This window comes from Neopelma chrysocephalum, unplaced genomic scaffold (assembly GCF_003984885.1).
Source record: "Neopelma chrysocephalum unplaced genomic scaffold, ASM398488v2 Primary Assembly neopelma1_61b, whole genome shotgun sequence".
In the NCBI taxonomy this organism is placed as follows: domain Eukaryota; kingdom Metazoa; phylum Chordata; class Aves; order Passeriformes; family Pipridae; genus Neopelma; species Neopelma chrysocephalum.
The window spans coordinates 10,271,519-10,291,724 of NW_020897717.1; the positions used below are offsets into that span (position 1 = coordinate 10,271,519).

General features: G+C 40.7%; 2 protein-coding genes across 3 annotated transcripts in view; one reads left to right on the forward strand and one right to left on the reverse strand.

The window, feature by feature from the left end:
• The window catches only part of SMYD2 (SET and MYND domain containing 2), a 29,937-nt gene extending 16,942 nt beyond the window's left edge, over positions 1–12,995 (forward strand). Inside the window, exons 6-12 of one of the 2 annotated variants that reach the window (XM_027681752.1) lie at positions 1,669–1,736; positions 3,448–3,550; positions 5,879–5,989; positions 7,753–7,873; positions 8,077–8,251; positions 9,671–9,779; positions 11,797–12,995. In XM_027681752.1, the coding sequence (XP_027537553.1) occupies positions 1,669–1,736; positions 3,448–3,550; positions 5,879–5,989; positions 7,753–7,873; positions 8,077–8,251; positions 9,671–9,779; positions 11,797–11,877 (768 nt within the window). In that variant the 3' untranslated portion in view covers positions 11,878–12,995. The remainder of the gene's footprint in view (positions 1–1,668; positions 1,737–3,447; positions 3,551–5,878; positions 5,990–7,752; positions 7,874–8,076; positions 8,252–9,670; positions 9,780–11,796) is intronic. The other variant, XM_027681753.1, reaches the window with a different exon arrangement.
• A 3,243-nt stretch (positions 12,996–16,238) lies between these two features.
• Positions 16,239–20,206, reverse strand: part of PTPN14 (protein tyrosine phosphatase, non-receptor type 14) — a 112,452-nt gene continuing 108,484 nt past the window's right edge. The window contains exon 19 of the mRNA XM_027681751.1: positions 16,239–19,371. Within this exon, the coding sequence (XP_027537552.1) occupies positions 19,243–19,371 (129 nt within the window). The 3' untranslated portion in view covers positions 16,239–19,242. The remainder of the gene's footprint in view (positions 19,372–20,206) is intronic.

A 20,206-nucleotide genomic window follows, 5' to 3' on the forward strand; every position in this document is an offset into this window, starting at 1 on the left:
GTTTCCTTAATCGTGAACTCATCCTGAACAGTTCATACCTGAGGAGTGGCTTTGGGAAGTATTTGTGTATTTCTAAAATCCAATCCAAGATACATTTCAGCTTGTGGGACATATCACTTTGCATGGTGAGCAACCTGGTCTAGTGGAAGGTGTCTCTGCCTCTGGGAATTAGGGGAAAAAAATGGGATTGGAACTTGATGCTCTTTACGGTCCCTTCCAAGCTAAACCGTTCTATGGTTCTGTGATTATTGTTGGTAGTGTTTGTTGTTAACTCTTAACCCTTCCAGAACAAATACTTGCACTGTACTTGATTGACTGTTCCTGTGTCCATTGTAGCTTCAGCTGAACTTGGCCATGTGATAGCAGTTGTTTTAGTGTTTTCCTGGTGCTTTCATAAAAATTTTGATGTTTGTAGGCAGATGATGGTGAATGTGGAGAAGGTTTTCTTCATGTTGGTATGTATGTGACTTGAAGTGGAAGTGGAAAAAAGTACTTGACTGAGGTGCATTTTGACCACTTAAAGTGATACAAACCACATGAAACAAAACTGAAAGTCCTGTAAGATTCCTTTGAGTTGTGTGAGAATAAAAGTAAGAAGGTTTTAAAACCTGCTTGAATGTCTTCTATAAGAGAGTTTTGTGAACAAGCTCTTTTGATCCTGTGTCTGTTTAAATTAGGAATGTACTTCCTCTCATACTCTGTCCTTTTTTCTGTCCCCTCCTATTCTATGTCTTTGTTAGGTTCAAGTGTTTCTCACTGCTTTTGCTGTTTTCGTGCGTGCTTTAGCTGTAGCTAGGGGACCCCTGGTGGCCTAGTGGTTAGCATGCGGGACTCTCACCGCTGCGACCCAGGTTCGAATCCCAGTCCCCCCGGGCAGATGGAGCTCGTTAGCCCTGTGAGGCCATCCATCTATGAGGAGGTCACTCTAAACAAACCTACATCCTGAGGACCTCACTGCCATTGTCCCTGCCATTGTCCAAGCTTGCTTGGCCCCAGCAGATGAACCTTAGGATTAAAGGGTGGGCTCAGATCAGCGCAGGCTGTGTCTCACCTAAAAAATCCATTGCGCAGGCTGGAAAGGTAAAAGACCTTTCCCCAAATCTTCGTTCGCGAAGACGGGCCATTATTATTATTAGCTGTAGCTGATATGTGTAGTCTTTGATGACAGATGTCATTGTGGCAGGTCCCTGCAACATGTTCCACCAAAGCTCTGTACTGCCCCAGCCCAGCTGAGTTTACCACTGTTTATTCCCACACTGCTCCTGGCATGTCTAGTTCTGCTTTGGCCCTTTACTTGTCAAGGCCAGATGAAGCCTCTTTGTCAGGGTGAGGCTTTGTTTAGTGTTTGCTATGGTCTTGATTTGTCCGATGCTTTTTAGTGCTCTTTTCAAGCCCCACTTCTCTTGGTTGGCCTTCCAAGGAGCAATCCACTAGATGCTGTGTCCTGAGCAGGTGTGAGTGTTGGACTGTCAGTTTTTTAATATCCTGTGCATTCTTTTGGACAGAGACTTTGTTTTTACTTCAGGTAGCTCCCTGTGAGTACTGGGAAGGTGGATAGAAAATTGTAAACAAATTGCTGCAATCGTGTTTGACGCGTGAGAGTGTGACGTGAGTGTGGAGCACTCAGCTGACCAGAAGCTGATCCAGCATCTTTCTCTTTTTGCTTAGGTTAACTGTAATGGCTTCACAATTGAAGATGAAGAACTCTCTCATTTGGGATCAGCCATATTTCCTGAGTAGGTTGATTTTTAATATTTTAAAAAATAAAATTAACTAATTTAAAAACAAAGAAAGGAAGTAGATGCCTACCAAAAGAAATTAATTAACCACTCAATTTGTCTTGTTTTAAATATCTTTAATTGGGCAATAAAATGTGGCGAATTATTTGCAGCAGTTTTTCTTAAAAATCTGTTAATTTTGGTAAAATTGACTTGTCATTTGTTTTGTAACTTGGATTGTGAACTGTATTCAGGCTGATAGGAAACTGATTTACTTGGCTAGCAGGTTCTGGACAGGGACATCAAAGCCAAATGAAAAGAATTGCAGGTGACTTGCTCTATTCCCAGCTTTCTGTTTTGGCTGGGTATAAATCCTTCACCTGATGCTCTCTGAATAATATCCCTTCTACCTTTGTTCCCTCGCAAACAGTAAATCCCTTTCATAACTTCTTTGAGCCTCCTTGCTATGACAGTGCAAAAAAATGTACAAGCTTCTTAGCTTTACAAATATACTGCAGGTGTTAAGTATTAGCTGCAGTTTGTGGACAGGGGAGCACAGCTCTCTTTAAGGCCAAGGAACATTTCTACCATTTTTAAGTCTGTCCTTCCTACTTAATGTTGTAGCAAAGGAGGGTATTTTCTGCTCCTGATCTTTGCACAGCCTGTATGAAGGTATTAGCACTGTGTGCTTACTTTGGCTTCCTGGTGGGACTTAGATTACTCGTAGCTTATCTATGTCAAAGTAACCCGAAACCTACAGATGCCCAGTTAAAGCAGGATGTGATTTTGCCAAGTGCTGCACACAGAGAGTAGTAGCTAGTCCTTGCTTCACAGATTCTCCTTCTCCAAGCAAGCCTGCCTGAAGTTCATATCCTGATCTACAGATTGGAAATTAATGCCTTGCAATTCCCAGGATCAGAGTCATTGTGGGGAGAGCAGAGTATTAAACCAGGGTGTTCTTGAAACATGTCCAACACCATCCTTTGTAAATGCTCAATATACAAGAGTCAGATATTTCATATGTAACAGTTATGCCTGTGAGCTAAAAAGACTGTAGAGGCAATTGTTATTTTGCTAGATTGGAAGAGAAAGAAATAAAATTACACATTTCATCTCAAATAAGCAGCAGCCTGCACTTTCTCCAAGCTTGGTAATAAAGTGGATTACTTTTCTCTGCTGTCCAGGTTTTTGTCTAAGTCATATGCTTGTATAACAGGTCGAGATCTCTTCCCTCCCACTTCAAACATGAAAGATGTTTACATTTGCATAGAAGCTAGCTAAAATTTTAGGACCCATCTTAAATCATGATGCAGCAAAAACTTTTTTTTTCCTATATTTGCATGTTTCCTTTTAGGTTAAACGTGTTTCTTTTTCTTTCTCCTCTAAGGAAAGCAGTCTGTCTACCATGCTGGTAGTAAAGCTATGTGAACATCCCTGTCATCTGTCCGATAGCCATGTAAGAATAGGAAAAGAATAACTTGCCTAGTACTGCAAGAATAGGATTTAAAAATTGTAATGTTTCATTAGCACAGCCATTCTCCATATCATTAGAATAAATAACAGTACAACATATTTTCACAAGGTTATCTTCATATGAAGCCTCAGAATAAAAACAGCTTACAGAGACTGACTCTTTCAGACTTAACTTGTTTTGTGAAGTGGTGCTTGACTTCTTACCTTTTACTTGTGGTGGTGGTTGGGGAAAACATTTACTTTTCTACTTTTGCAGTGTTGCACTGATGAACCATAGCTGTTGCCCAAATGTGATTGTGACTTACAAGGGAACCTTGGCTGAAGTCAGAGCTGTTAAAGAGATTGAGCCTGGAGAGGAGGTAAATGCACAGTGTTTGAATGTACTCTGTACTCCTGCATTCTAAAAGTAGAATCCATTCTGTTTTTCAAGGTTCATTTCAATTAGATGACAATTTAATAATAGGGAGTAAGGATCTCCTTGTTTCTCAGAGAAGTGTAAGATGGTACTTTGGAAAAGTTAGGGTGGCTCTGGAGGACTGTAGTGATTTTTGGAGGCAGTATCCAATTTCGTGCTAAAACAAGGAAAGGGCACCTGCAGCAGTCACTCTGTATCTGCCAGCCTCTCTCTCAGTTTACCCATCTGTAAAATGAGGTTGAGTTTACTGATGTTTGGCTGCTGCTTTGAAATTCCAAGATCAAAGCAAATTATTACTGCTATAATAGTTCCCAGTATAATAGTAATGTATTGAAATTGAAGCCAGAATAAACAAGGTAAATGGCTACAGATAAGTCCTGTGACTTCTCTTTGGACAGAGCATCCACAAAACATGGGATTTGGTCATATCACCTCAGTGGCATTTGCTGGGAAGTGCAAAAGTGTGTTTTTAGGCAGAGTGAAACTCAACAGTGATGATTAAAATTCTGTGAAATGGAGTAAGGCTCTGGGTGTACCTTGAAACTTTTTCAGTCAAATAATGAACTTGGCAGGGAGTCTAAAGCAGCAGAGCTGCATTTTGCTTTAAGAAAAAGAAAAAAAAGGTGTTAAACAGAGTCAAGGAGGATGTTCAAATACCTTGAGGGAATGAAGATACAGAACATTCTCTCTGGGGGTGGAGTTTGCATAGAGTTTCAATGGCTCATTTGTAAATGTTAATTTAGTGGACAAAGTTAATGCTGGTCAAAATAACCTCAGATTTAATTTTTGAAAACTTCTGATTTCTGAACTGTGTGGTAGCAGCCTAGAAGAAGGGGAGGGAGGTTATTTTTTTAGATTATAGCTGTTCACCATTGTGAACAAAGTGAGTTTAGTTGCTGTGGCCAAGGGTGAATTAGTTAGGTGAATAACTTCTTTTGATGCCATTTACTAACAATTATTTGTCTGTGATGTTGGCAGCCACTGCAAATGCATTGTGGTAATGGACAAGAACTGATTCTGGTTTAAGAATTTTACCATGGATGCACAGAGCGTATCCGGGGAGGGCGTATGGTGAGAGGTAGAGATGTGGAGTATTCTCTTTTCTTGGCGTCTTCTTCGGGTTGAGTTCTGTCTTAGAAGCTGCATCAGCTCTCCAGGACCTCATGGCTTTTGCACATTCGCTTTTCTGACACTTCAGAATTTTCCAAACGTGAGCTCGTGGTTGTGCATGGGTGCTGTGCAGTCTCACAGCCTGTGTCTCCATCTTCAGGCACCGTGTAGCCATTGCAGTGCAACATTTTAAAGTTTTTTTTCTGTAAATGCGGTTCCTGCATTTGACATGCTTTGAAAATATGGAAGGGAGGATAGGAATGTGAAGAAGAAGGTGTACTATATGAAATAATGTGTAATTTTATTTTTTAAGAGATAAACCTTAAGCATAAACACTGAACAAAGCATTTCAAACAGCTATAAATGAGGAAATGGAGCTAAAGCTGTTCCTTGTCTGCAGAATGATCAACTGCACTGTGCATAGGACGTGTTTCTTGGGGGAGATCTCGTTTTAAAGGCAGAGCATTAAAGCTAGTTGCAGGGGTTCTTTTCTGAAGACCATTGAAATAGAGGAAAACTTAAGAATAGTGTATATGAAGGGCCTTTAAAGTGTTCAAAAGCAGATTTTCTTTGCTTTAAAATATTGCTGCTGAAGTAAATCTGATATTCATTCTCCTTGAACTGGAGCACTGGGCCTCTCTTCTTTTCAGAGATCTAAAGGTCTTGTCCTAAGTTTCTAAAGCTACTAGTGACTGCTGTTGCCCCAGTTTTTGTAGGTTTTCAGAAAGAAAGATTTGAGATTCCAGCCTCCAAAAAACCAGGCCACTGTAATTTATCCTAGGCTGGATACCTGAAATCATTATTTTACTTCTGAAAAGTAGATGTATCTTTGTAGTCTGACAGGAGCCTGAGATTTATGCTGTGATAGTTTCCTTATCCACACCTGAATCTTGCTGTCCTGGGTATAAGCCAGGGTAATATTTGAGGGAAATTCCATAACGAATAGGAAAGGAACACTTCTCTGTCAGACTGCATTCACAAATGACAACTCCCAATGCTGCCAAGAGGCTTGGAATGTGAGGGAGTAAGCAGGTGATGTGGCTGCAGGGGTCCACAAGTTGCATGAATATGTAGCAGTCATACTACATATACCAGAACTAGTAGTGATAAATATGTTTAGTGACACTGCTTCTCACTAACTGCTTTGTTTTTTACTGTGTAGATTTTTAGCAGCTATATTGACCTGCTATATCCCACAGAAGACAGAAATGACCGGTTAAGAGACTCATATTTCTTTAACTGTGATTGCAGGGAGTGCATTACGAAAGAAAAGGTAATACAATTGGTGTGAAATATGCTTCTGTCAAGGCACCTACCCCTGTCCTTAGATGTAATTTCCTATCTGGTTTAATTACATTTTGGAAAGTGGAATAATAGGGGGATGGGGGTGATGGTTTTGTTTTTCTGTCTAGAAGGCTTTCTGATACTCACTCTTTCCACTGTAATCATGACACATCAGGAAATTTCCTGGTAGAGGCCTATCTGAAGTTGAACTACAAAGCAAAGATGAAAGCACTGTTAAAAGTAGATAATTACACTGTGTCTAGGTCACCCGACCAAAAGAATTTAGCTCAGAACTCTTTTTTTTTTTTTTTTTTTTTTTTTTTTTTTAAGTGCATGCCTTCTACCAACTCTCAGCAAGTAAATCTTGCTTGGGGAGCTTCTGGGGTCCTGTTCTGGGGTAGAGTACTGCTGCAGTTCTTGGCTGGGGCATTTCAGTCAATTCCAGGTGAACACTGTATGACATCGCTGGATGGTTTGGAGACCCAGCAGAATCTGAGAAATGGCCTTTCCTGGAATGCCGTCCTATCAGTCTGCTCACGGACAGGGTGGTCTTGGGTCACAGTCCCTTGTGAATGCACAGGGCAGAGTTATGTTCATTAAACATAAGCTGGTGCCCCTCAAAGGACAAAGACAGACGTACAGACAGCGTTCCTTAAAACAAGGTGTTAGGTATTTTGAAGAAAAGCACTTGGGAAGAGAAGGCCTCTGCAACCATTTGGACCTCCTTCCCTGGAGGCCCTACAAGATCTGAGCTTTGTGTGGCTCATCTGTCATTCCAGACAAGATTAGTGTGGCTGGCAGAATCTGATCCTTGAGTTCGACATCATTTTACCTCCCATTTTCACAAGGTGTCCTTATAAGAGCTGGTTCCCAAGCTGACCAGACAACCATCTCCTTCCCCTAAATGGTGTCATCCTTTGTAATTTTTTTTCCAAAATAGTACCTAATATTGTTGCTTCAGACCATTCTGGTGATACCATGTTAGTTGTGTTTTTCCCCACAGTTACCTTGATAATTTTGCCACTGAGTTTAACAAAGCCAAGATTTCATCTGTGATTTTCAACAATGTGCTACTCTTGGAGTCACCTGTCACTCGGTCTCCTTCGGCTCTGGAAAGAGTCCCCTGTAGCCCTCTTGGCTGGCAGATGAAATAATAAAAGAAAAGGAAATCGAGCAACAATTTGAAGCTTAAACAGCAAAAGATTGTCTCTAGATTGCAGCTGACTCTTCATGAAGCAGTAAGGTAGATAGAAAGATAAGAATAAGTGGAGCTGTCCAGCAGAAATAACAAAATATGTGGAAATGTGTTTTTTTTCTATAGATATGAAGGATCCTTTTCTGTATTTAAGATCATGTTATTTTCCACAGAGCTAGGTGGTCGACCTAAGGTATTTGAGCTTTTATAGCCTTAAAATTAAATTTGTTTTAATCCCTAATCTCTCAGAAGCAGTGAAATTTCTTGTGTAAACCTGCTTTCATCGCAAAATCAAAAAGCTCTTCGATCTTTCAAAAGAAAGGGACTTTGGGGAAGTAGAGAATGGCAGATGAACTGGAAGGCCAGAGGATTCTAGGATTCCTAGCCAAGGCTTTAGAGGAAAATTGCAGGTGCACATTCTACTTTTGTTTTTATATTCTTTGAAGGGCTTAAGTTCCCATCTGTGTCTTTTTATTAGAGTAATTTTGTATAGCAGGTGCACCTTTATTTATCAGGCTTGGAACTTGCCTTTGTAAGGTCCATTGTGTTTTCTTCAGGATAAAGAGAAACTGGAAATCTGCAAGCTGAATGATCCTCCATCAGCAGAGACGGTACAGGACATGATCAAATATGCCAGGAACGTGATTGAGGAATTCAGGCGAGCCAAACACTACAAATATATCCTTTGTCTCACCCTAACTTCTCTGGCTTGGTGTGTGACAAAAAAATCTCACCTGCTGGACTTCAGAAGTACTTGCAGGAGAAATACAGTGACCAGTAGAAATTAAGCTTACCTCTGTCCTCTTTGTGTCTGAAGGCATTACCAGGTAGTTATATAATGAGAGGCCATCTATTTATTGGATTCCTTGACTTCTTCATACCGCCTGGTGAATTACTGGAGATCTGTGAGCTCAGCCTGGACAAGATGGGTGCAGTGTTTGAAGACAGTAATGTTTATATGTTACATATGATGTACCAGGCCATGGGTGTCTGTCTCTACGTGCAGGACTGGGAAGGTGCACTGCGTTATGGGCAAAAAATTATCAGACCATACAGGTAAATATGAGAGAGTTTTATTTTTTTTTTAGTGCTTTAATTCAGTAGTCTGAAGAATTAAGACAAGTTTGGGCAGAGATCACTTCTCTCAGTATGTGTTGTATAAACATGCTACTTATGATATCACTACTCAAAAAAGAACATTTAAATGCTAGGACAGTCTTTAGTTACTATCAAAATGTGGTCTTCAATGTAGAAGGACTGACTTTGAAATCCTTGCTTTGAGTTCTTAAAGTAATTTTGTACCACCTTGGGTGCTGTGGTAGTTCCACTTAGCTAGAAAAATCCTGGTTTTCCTAAATATCCTAATCTTTTACTAAAGCAGAGCTTCAAATTGCATCTGCAGTCAATATTTTGTATAAGGTCATGGAGGCAAAGCCTGTGTTGCCATCAGCCTCCCGCAGTGTCCCAGTCCTTTCTCTCCGCAGTAGCACAGTGAGCACGGCTGCAGGAGAGCAGAGCCCTGTCCCAGGGCTGGGGCCGAGCGGCAGAGGGAGCTGAAGCCGAGCTCAGCTACTGCGCTCGGGGGCGGGGGGGTGCCCCAATGTCCCTGATCTCCGCTGCCCTAGAGCTGGGGGCGTGGGAGAATGCACAGGCTGAAGCCCTGTGTGGGGCAAGGCAGCACACACAGCCTCTGCAGAAAAAATTTAATACTCTTTCTGATAAAATTGTCTGTGTTTTTACTGTAGTGATCTCTTTCATTAGAGCCAGCCAGTTATGCGCTGTGTCTGATCCTGCCATGAATCTCCCAAACAGATTCTCGTCTTGAGACATGACTTTCTTGCCAGCTGGGGGGAGCACAAGAAAAGCTCTCCCTTTGGAGCAGATGCCAACGTAAAGTCACAGATCACTTGGCAGAGAGCAGTGATACAAAGAAGGAGCCAACATTCTCCGTCTGGGGGCTCAGTACTATTTATCTTCCCTGGGACTTGCCCAGCTCCTCTGGCTCTGAGCCTGGCATTCCAGGTCAGCTCTGCTGAACTGGACTCTGCTAGCTCAGTGTGTGCGAGTACAGAGTGGCATGTGTGCCGTACACACTGCGGAGGGCCCCTCGCTTTCCATTCCACCAACTATTGTACAATTCACAGAGCTACTTCTGCGAGTGCAGGGTGGCTCCAAAAACTCATAACAATGCAGTCTCTTTCTGTAGCTGGCTAGATTAAAACTAGTGGCAGAAAGGCATTGCCATCTGACAGCTGTTCAGAGGCATATGGTAGTTTCAGTTCAATTCCCAGTTGACAGGCGTCCCCATCCTAGACACAATTGGCACTGACTCTTGGCAGTCATGGCAGAGGGGATGAGCAGTGAATGGGCAGGGGCAACGAGAGGCAGCTTCTTGCCCCCTGAGAGGGAGACGGGCTGGGAAAATGCAATACAACTGCCAAGTTTGATAAAGCTGGTTTTCTTTCTCTCCTGCAGTAAACATTATCCCTCCTACTCGCTGAACGTTGCCTCCATGTGGCTGAAATTAGGGAGGCTGTATATGGCGTTGAATAACAGAACGGCTGGAGTTAAAGCCCTGAAGAGGGTATTTATTTCCTGTTTTTTTCATTAATACCAGTTCAGACGTGGGGTCATTGAAACACTCTGTGCTTCTCTGTCAGTAAGCCTGGCTTGGTGGGAAAGGCACCATTTGTTAATATGTTTGGTTACTGGATTTTTGGCTCAGATTTGATTTTTCTAGAGATGTAGTATAGGTCTGCTCTAGCAAACAGGGAGTTTTACCTTTTCACAGTGGGCTGATACTGCAGCAGCTGGAGTGAGAATTATGCTTAAATATTTGCTCCAACTTGTTCACTGAGCTAGAGCTGCACTAGTGTAAATGAAGCAGAACTATAACTTCTCCTCATCTGCTGGGTAAGGACAGAAAAAATGCTTGGCTCTTATAAAAGGCACATAGTGTTTCATTGAAGTCTGTGATTTCTATATCCAACTTAAACTAGGCATGCTTTTGGTGGTTATTTGTTCTGGAACCAATTGATTTTTGCATAGCTGAAGGGAATTCAATGCATCTGGTAATGCTGAAATTGGCAAATACAACATTTGGTTTTACATTTTTCTTCACCCCTTTTTATTAGTCTGTTCCTTATTCCTTAGTTTTTTATTCTTTTTTTTTAATTAGTCTGTACTATGTTTCTTGACTTTTTTCCCCCTCTTGTTGTTGGACAGAAGTTTATTTTAATTTCTTAAGCATCAGTGACTACTGTAGCATATAATGGCTCGTGGAATGTCACAATTTATTTATTTTTTCTTCTTTTTAAATGCTGGCAAGTTTTTAGCCAGCAATATCAGAGCTATCCAGCCGTGGTGGCAAGATGCTACAAGAATGTATGCTCTAAAATTTAACTGTTACCTGGTTTGAAATTAACATAGGTTTCCCTTCCCTGTGGTGTTAAACCTTTGAATGGAAATGGGAACTGTGCCAGTAAGAGCATGGGATGGGGGGTAGGGAACTGTTAGGTAGATTTGTTGGCAGAGTTAGCTTCCTAACACAAACATTTTCTAATGACTCACTTCCAAAAGCTGTCTACAGGAACTGCCCAAAGTTATCCCAGCCCCTTATGTTTGGGATTTAGTGGAAAAACAAACCCATTGTTCTCTGTCAGTTTGTGAGCAGCTCATCCAGAAGGCCCTCCTTTCTTCTTTCAGGCAGGAGGAGGAGTGGAGTTATTTCTTGCTGCTGCTGAGGTGGAACCAAAAGCCTTTGCTGTATTGACTTAACAAATACAAGAGCATAATTGCATAAAAGTTTCCCAAGGAGAAAATGACTAAATGCTCAGAGGGCTATTCCTTGTTTTAAGTATTTTCAGACTTACACTGAACTTGCTTCCAGTTCTATCTATTGCTGCCTTTTATCACATCTGCTTGGGGGTGCTGCTGTCCTTTTCTCAAGTGGAAACCTTGCCCCTGCACACACTCTGCCATGAATGTGGGTAATGGCAGGAAAATTCAAGCCAGGGGGTTTGGCTGCCTGCAGTGTTCACTCTTAGGACTGGAGCAGGCTGTAGGTGAAACGGCAGGGAGTCGAGCAGTGTCTGTCTGAACCTGACAGGATTTCACTTTTTGCCTAAGAAATTGTTTCCTTCCTAAAGCGTTAGTAGCCCCTGGAACCAGTGGAGGGTTTACAGAATCAAGTCTGAAACGCCTTAATGTAACTTCTGCAGCAGGCCTGCATGTGTGACAGCTGAAGGATAAATTGGTAGGAACACAGCTCACTCTGAGGACTGGCTAAGTCACCTGCCAGAATATTACCCACTGCACTTGCAGTTTTCTGTCCTGGAGCTGGTTGCATTCAAAGTAGTTTTGTCAGGAATATCATTTTGAAAGTTGCTTTGGGCTCCTTTAAGATCAAAGATGTATTCTCTGAATGTAAAACCTTTATTACTTAGTTTTGAATTTCATTTTATTTCCTACTGGGTTTATGAGTACAAGGGGACAAAAAGTAGCTAGAGGTGTCAGACTGCTTCAAACCTCTAAAGAGAGTATTTATAGCCTGGTGTTATATATGAATCAATTGTGTGAATATTTTTTTTTTCTTTTCATAGGCAATTGCTATCATGGAAGTAGCACATGGGAAAGATCATCCATACATTTCAGAGATCAAAAAGGAATTAGAGGACCACTGAGCCTTTGAATCTATGCAATCCTTCAAACCTTTATTTAAAAAGCCTTGTTATGGAAACCTTCAGGAGTGCTTTGAAAAGCGGTAGAGTGAACACAGTTCTGTCCTATAATTGGAATGACAAACACACTTAGGCCTAGCTTCCTAGCTTCCACCCATCTACGATTGCCTTTTTTTTTCTTTTAAGGAAGCATCCATGGTTTCTTGAAGGTTATGCCTTCTGACAGTTCATGTGCAAAAGTGGCCATTTTTTTCTTTAGGGATTTCAATGTGGATCTTATTTGTGTAAAGTCAATAAAGTGGTCTTGACCCTTTTTGATTCCACTTATACACTTAAATGGGTGCAATAGTTTTGTGACATCTACTTTTGCCTAAATAGTTTTGTTTAATCTGACAAATTAGCAAAAGCTGTACTTTTTCTGTTGTGGTTTGGCATCCATTTCCTTTTTTCATGAATCATTTTTGTTTGCAGTGGCTTAGCTGAGAGAAAGGGGAAGTGGGTGATGAATTCTGTGCATTTTACAGGAAAGCCACCACTGTTCCCTCAGCCAGTTATTCTGCAGATGGGGATTCATCACAGTAAGGACCTAGAGCTCAGCATGTCTTGTACAGAGAATGCTGGCACCTATCTCGGAGCTCAAAGGCTTGCACAAGACATGAACTATGCAATTTCTGGCTTTTTAGTCGCCTTTACAAGTTGAAGTGAATTTGTTGCTCATATTTCCTTACAGCCATACCTTCACCTCCAGTGTATTACAACTATTCTATTAATATGTTAGCAATTACTTTTAAAAGAGGAGCAAGAACATTTTCTGAGGAAAAAGTCCAGGAGACTTAGATTTCTCTACCCATATATAAAACAAGAGGGTGTTGGGTTTTTTTCCCTCTATTTAGATCAGTTGTAGGAGATTGCTTTTAAGGATGGAGGGGAAAAAAAAAGAGCGTGGCTGTGCACTTGCAGCACCAACATTTAAATATGGTGCCCAGTAAAAGTACCTGCCCATTCCTTGCTGCTTTCACGGCTTATAAAGTATGATGAGAAAGAGAACACATCACCCTTGAGAACTTTACTGTATTTTCTTTCTTGTAAGCACTGCTCTGAAAATAAAACTGCTAGAACAAGGGTTTGTCAGCTCATTTTGCTGAAGGTTTTCATTGCTCTCCAGCCAGCAGTTGTTGCTGGAGTACATAAAACTGCACCAGATCTTAAAATTCCAGAAAGCCAAGACCATTTAACTACAGCCAAACCTAGGAAGAGGGCACTAGCTGACTATCCTAACTTTATCTTGCCAAGTAAACCCTTGTCCAGGGAAATAGCACCTTTACTTCAGAAAGTCTATCCAGAGCCCAGACTATGCTTCAACACCACAGAATCTGATTAGCTGAGCACGAGCACCAGTGGGAGCCTTGCCTCTGTGAAACTTGGATTACTGTTTACAGAAGGTTATTCAAAGCTCACTGTGGCTCTGGCTGTGCCTATCAGTTTAACATGGGAGACCAACTCAAGTATAGTAGGTGCAAATACAAAACCTTAAGCTGGGACAGAAGAAGAACACAAGCATAGTTTTCCTTGAAAAAAATGGTTTATTGTTTACTGTGAATATGAAGGACAGCCTTACCAAAAAACCTCAGTGACTGAAGACATTCTCATATTTGGAAAAGCATATAAGAAACTATTTACACAAAGGCAGTGAAAGGGGTAAAAAATTATTGCAGTCAATTAATGCTGAATAGAACTTTTTATTATAAAAAGAGAAAGAAAAGAAACAGTGCAAAAATACTGTCAAAAGTAATCAGTTTTATACAGAAGATAAAACTGACAAGCATTAAGCTTATGTACTGATATGAATAATACATTAGAATATTAAAAAATAGCATGCATAGATTTTTTTAAAAGGCTTTCAATAGCATAGAATAGCTCTGCCATTCAGCCCTAACAGGAGGGAGCAGGGGGCAGGGAGGGCATATAACTGATGTCTCATTTCTCTACAAAATGTGTACATACAATGAGGTGGTGAGATCCACATCACTGTTTTGTGCTAAACTGTCATGAACAGAATTACAGAACAAATGAAACAGGAAGCATCAAAATACTGAAGTAAAACAGGACAGGAAAATCCAGTGACATAAAACTTAAACGTTGTTTCATGTAACATGTTCCACACAATTACATATGGGAATATTACAGTCATCTGCATGTGTAAACTTTTTTCATTTGTAAAATAATCAAAGAAGGGTACTTTACTAGTGAGGAAAATGTGTTTTCCATATGGGACAATTGCAACAGGATAAACATCCTATTGACAGTGTTTCTGGCACTAAAGATCTGCTTTCTTTTAAAGACCAAGTAGAAGCAAGAAAATAATTTTATTTAACATACACAAAAAAGTAGTTCTTATATATTACATCTATAATTAAGCTGTGGAACTCACTAACACAGGACATTGTGAAAGCCAGAGGAATAAATGGCTTCTAAAGAAAAGGTAATGTGATTTATGGAAGATGGATGTATCAGTAGATTTACTAAATACAGTGAATGGAACACAACTTTGGCCTCAGGAAGCCCCTCAAGGACTGGCTGCCAGGTGCACTAGAGGGGCTGAGCACCCTTTTCTAGACATGTTCATATTTCTTCTTAAGTGTCTTAGCCCCTGTCTAAGTCAGGGTGTGCCCTCGAACCTGACATGGATATAGTTTGTGGGAAGCCTTCCTCTTTTATGCTGCCTGCATAATCAGGGAACACTACCCCTGAAATGCCTGGAGCTGAGTGTCCAACCACTGAGTCCTTACTCAGGTGATTTGGAAGAGTAAAACTGTTAAGCACTCTACTCATTTCAGGGATCAGTTGCAGTATTAGTCCTTCCCTTGCTGTTGAATAATGCTGGGATTCTCCAGTGGAAGCTACTATTTATCACGATTTCCGGTTCACTCTTCAAAGGCAAAGTCCTGGTGTACATGTAGGAAACTCTCGGTGAGGGTACACATAAAGCAGAGGCAACAAAACTTCAGAGAAATGCCAACCAAAAAACAGCTCAGAGGAACCAATGGAACTGTAATCTAAGATACTCTAAAAACACTGACAAAATCTATTTACTTTAAATATTTATATTAACACTGCAGTTTTTGACCTATGCAATGTTTTGTTTCACAATCTAACAATAGTTTATTTATGTTTAATACCTCCATCTTCTGTTATTTGCCCCGCAGCCCAAGCAGCCAGTTGTTCCCTTCCTCAAATCACAATCCGTGCAAACAGCTGCATGTATAGTGTCCTCCTCTCTAAAGACTCATATGGCATCTGTAGTTCCCATAGCACCAGATTCTACAAGCAAACCTCTCTAGAAGGCTAAGAGGGAGCTGGGGACAATTGCCTTTGGGGTTCTGGACTTGCAGCCTCTCTCTTACTGGCATAAAAACCCATCCCCAAACTCCTTATGACTTTAAGTATGCATCAGCAGATTTATATTCATTTTTGTAAAAGAGTGGTCAAATGCTGTTTTCATGCAGTCCCTCCTTTCACAGTCAGTTCAGGTATTTGCTCCTGCAATACGATGCAGCCTTTATTTCCTGCAGTAGGTGCTGCCCTAGCGTTTTTTTTCCCACAAAGACAAGCAGCAAGATTTGACTCAGACCTCCCTCAGTGATGCATGAGAGCTGCAGATCACAAACTGCTAGCAAGGCTGACAACAGCTAATTCAGTCATCATCTCCTCCCAGGAGACAGGTGGGAAGTCAGCTGTTGAGAATGCAGCATCATCAGTAGCTGCTGAATTTTTCCTATAGATTTTTGCTATATCCAAGTACAAGATCTCCATCAGCATTTATTTCAGAGTTGCTTGTGGACTACACAGACAAAGCAGATGTTGGATCAAAAAAATAATGTCCTGGCTTACAGTGAGCATAACTATTGAAGCACTTAAGTTGGAAGAGAATGAGTAAGTCTGTGTTTTGCCATTTGCATTTGTTTGTTTACATGGAAGTAATTTAAAAAGAAAAAAACAACTTTTGAAATCATGCAAATATTTAATAATATTTGTAGCTGAGGCAGCTGATTTACATAAGTGGAACAGAAATGTCCTTCAATATATTTCAAGGACTGTTAGCAACAGGTTGAATAAGTTCTCACAGATGTGTCTCCTGCCAGATGAAATTCATTTAGGGAAAAGGTATTTCTGATGAGGCTGAGCATTTAGGGTTCCTGTATAACTATAAAGGAAAATATTTGTGGGAACAAGCTTCATCTTTTCTCAGGTAGTCAAAGACAAGAGATGCCAAAACAGGCCTTCGTAGGATCTGGAACAAGTAGGACCTCAGCAGTTAATGTCCACCATCCACCAGCGTGTCCGATGGAGGACAGAAACAGGATACCCACAGCACCGAGCAGTGTCCAAACTCAGCTGTCATCTCTCCCATCCCTGATTGAACAATGGTAGCCATGAAATGTTGGACCTTAACCAAAAAATTGATGCCAGCACCTCAATACTATCATTGGTAACAATTTAAAGAAAAAAAGCAAAGCGTGTTAAATACACGTGAAGAGTGCATAAAAAAGGAAAACAGACACAATGGATTCCCAAGCCAGACTTACTCATTCACTGCAAGTTCTGTCTCAGAAAGAATGAGGGAACATAGGCTAAACATGCCACACTGCAATGTGGGTGCCCTGGGAGAAGACAGCTTATGGTAAACTTGTTAGGTGCAGTTCCATTCATTGAAGCATCTTTGTGAGATTTTTCAGTCCAGACTTTACTCCATGGATGAAACTGGTTTCAAACCAGTGTCATGCTTTGATGTTAAAAAAACATGCAACACAACATACAGCAACTCCAAACTGTCCTTTTCTCCTTAAGGACTGTGCTGTTAAAAGTCTGCGGGACAGAAACTAAACAGCACTGTTGCTTTAAGTCTCATGTGTTCGTTCCTGCTGTGACTAACAAAATTGGATGCAAAATGCATTTTCCTGTCACTCCCTAAAGGTTAGGAAATACTGCCCAAGCAATTTTGGCCTGATAAAACTACAGCAGGTTCAAAGTCAGAAGGTTCACTTTTTCCCTTACAGAACTGTGTCACATTTCAACCATAAAACATCGGCATGCTGAGGGTCAGTTGCAAGCTGGGGTGGAAAGGAACCTCTGAAGACATGCACCAGCCCAATTCACTTATGATATTAGCAGATCTAGTCAAGATAAAATCTAGCAGGGAAAAATACATTGAAGTCAGATGAAAGGAAAAGTTTAAAATTACCATTCTTTGACAATGAAAGGGAAAAAGTGAGTCACATTGACTTCTATCTACCGTACCAGCCACATTACTAATTAATTAGAAATGACTGTTTGCTACATGGCCATTTATTTGGCTCATTAATAGGCACTGAATTAATTTGGAAAGGATTTTTGATGCCTTTTTCTAATTAATGTTTTTCTAAGACAACTATGATGCATCTTTGCATTAAAAACATTTACTTAATTTTCTTCCCTTCAAACACAGCTCTTCATACTCTCTTATGCAGTAACTTTCCTGTGCTCCCTGTAGAAGCAGAAGTACACATTTCAGCCAAGAGCAGCTGAATAATAGGACATAGGAACAGATTCTTTTCCCTCCTGATTTTCTACTTCTCATATCCAAGTGGAGCAATGGGACTTGACAGCTCTGAGCTCAAACTTAATTCATCATTAGGAAATTATTCAAAAAGTTATAACGAGATAACTAATTTAATACACTTTGCTTCAAGGTTTATTCCTTGGCTTTTTTCCCAGATATAAAGCATCTCTGTGCAATTATCATGCAGATGCTGCTGAAAAGACTTTAAATGGTTGCTGCTAATTTAACGAGATATGTTGGCAGTGGCAGAAGAAATTAGAGGAAAACTGAAGTTGACTAAAAACTCAGCTGATCCCTAAAAAGAACATGGTCAAGGTATTACAGAAAAATAACTCATCTCCATTTATTGGAAGCTAGAAATCTTCACTGGAATCTTTGTCACCTTGTTAGGCTTGTATTGTAGAGATCCAAACCAACACAGTGCAGTTTTAAGCAATTTAAGAAACATTCTAGTACAGAACCTGAGCTTAAGCTCCCACTGATTTTAGTCCCTTTAGTGCTGAAATTAGGAGTGCTTGCAGGCTTAGATCTTGTACATTGACCAGGGTTTGGAGGTGGGGATGCAACAGAAAAGCAACAATAGGACTAAAATATTTAAAAGTATCTGGGAAAGGGATACCAGGAAAGGTAATTTCACCATGACAGAGTAACTGCATTGCATCACGTGCCCTGAGAGGCTATGAAATCTTCACCCTTGAGAATTTTGAAACTGGATGTGACCCTGGGCAAGCCTATCCAAGTTTAAAGTTAGCTGTAAGGTGAACAGGGCTGGGACCAGAGACATCCCAGGCTCCTCTCCAGCCTGATCCTTTCTCTAGCCATCAGATGATAGTTCACACATGAAAACTAAGGCAACCAGAGATGCCTAATTTAAATGAGATTCCTTTTCTACAGGAGGTGAGCCTCAAGGCAGTAATACTTTCAGTGTAATCCATGAGAAGGTGCTTGATTTGATATTTTTCAGATGCATTTGGTTGAAAATTCTATGCTGTTCAACTCTCCGTCCACCACAATTACTGAATAAACTCACTCACTGACTTCAGCCTGTTGTGGGTCACTGCACTTCATCCTACACTGCTTCTTATGAATCCCTTCAAGGGCTGCACACAGCAGCAAAGGCCTCGTTTAAAAGATCCAATATTGATTTTTTCAAGGACTAATCTAAAACTGTAATTCTTGTGGAATTTGAACAGTTTAGCACCCAAAATTCTCTGTCCTCACAATGTCCTGTGTTTGAGCCCTCTGTAATGTGTCCGGCTGCACGTGCAGAAGTTCAGGTCTCAGTGCTGTGTACCCTCAGCTTCCACTCACACAGAGCTGTAGCTGACATCCAGCAGGTCTTGTTTTTACCACGGAAGCCACGTACCTCCGTCCAGAACGTCCTCACGCGAGAAAAAGCCCACTGCCAAATAACTGTTCATTTCAGAAGCTGTGTAGCAAAATAAAAGCTAGTAAACTACCTTTACAAAGGATTGCTCTCCTTTATGGGCACGTTACAATGCAGACCAGTCATGTCAAATGTGGTTCACTTTGAAGGTCATTATAAGATTTATGAGTTATTAAAGTAATTCAAAAGTTATTCCAAGAAAAATAAATTATATCTTGTATAAAATAATCCATGGGAGACTAGTAAAGAACAATCATTCCTTACTTTCGAGACAACTTTAAAAAGTGCAATATATGCACACAGTGTTGTCAAGGCAGTTCTCCTTGCACATCAGTAAGGTTCAGTCAGATCCACAAAGCTGGGTCTGGGATGTTTGAAAAGATTAAATAAGTCTAGAGTTTTGCAGGAATTGTATGAGCACTTGATAAACAAATTTGTATTGGGCTATGGTCTGGATCATAAACACTCTCTGCTCCCGCAGGTGTCTCAGCATCACAGGAACGTCCATTTTCTGTAAAGCAAAGGGAAAAAAAAAGAATAAGGATGTACGTTCATTAAATCAAAGAATTATTGAGATTTTTCAAATGGCAAAGAGGCATCAGGGTCATAAGAACAAAGGTTCCTTGGACAAAACTAAAAGTGTAGGCAAATATACTGATCCTTTCACTAAGAGAGAAGGGAACTCATTGTCACCGAAAGATCCAGAAACTCCAACATCTGACCTTCCACAGCCAAGTCTATGTTAGCAAATAATACTCCAGGAGAAATAACTCTGTAAAGTGAAACAAGGACCCAGTATCCACAATACGTGTTTTGCAGACTTTAGCCCAGCAGCAGTTTGTTGCCATCTACTGAACATCCACTAGCAGCTGGGACATGTTAGGTGTTCTCCAAGAAGGCATCTTCCAGCTTGGTTTCATCCAAACAAAATTCACTTGTGTGCCCTGAAAAATGCTCTGCAGCAGGAACTAAAGTACAGTAATTAGGCACAGATAAGGAGATTCACTATGAAAGTACATCCCTAACCCCATCGAGCACACTGGGGCACAGGCACCCTATAATGGTCTGAACTCAAAACCAAATGAGTTGTGTGAAACAGAGGCCCATGAAAGCATTAAAAATCACTGCAAATTTCATTAGGTGCTATCATTGATCTCTGGCATTTAAGGAACAAAAAACCTGTGATGCTATTGTGTTTTATCTGTTACAACAGGTACATGAGCAGCTTTTCAGAATTCATTGAGCCATGAAGCTCAGCCTGCCAGGCTCAAATTCAAACAGCGTGTAATATGACCCAAGATGAGGGATACAAATTTTCTATGGCAGCAGTAAATGTAAGCACTAAA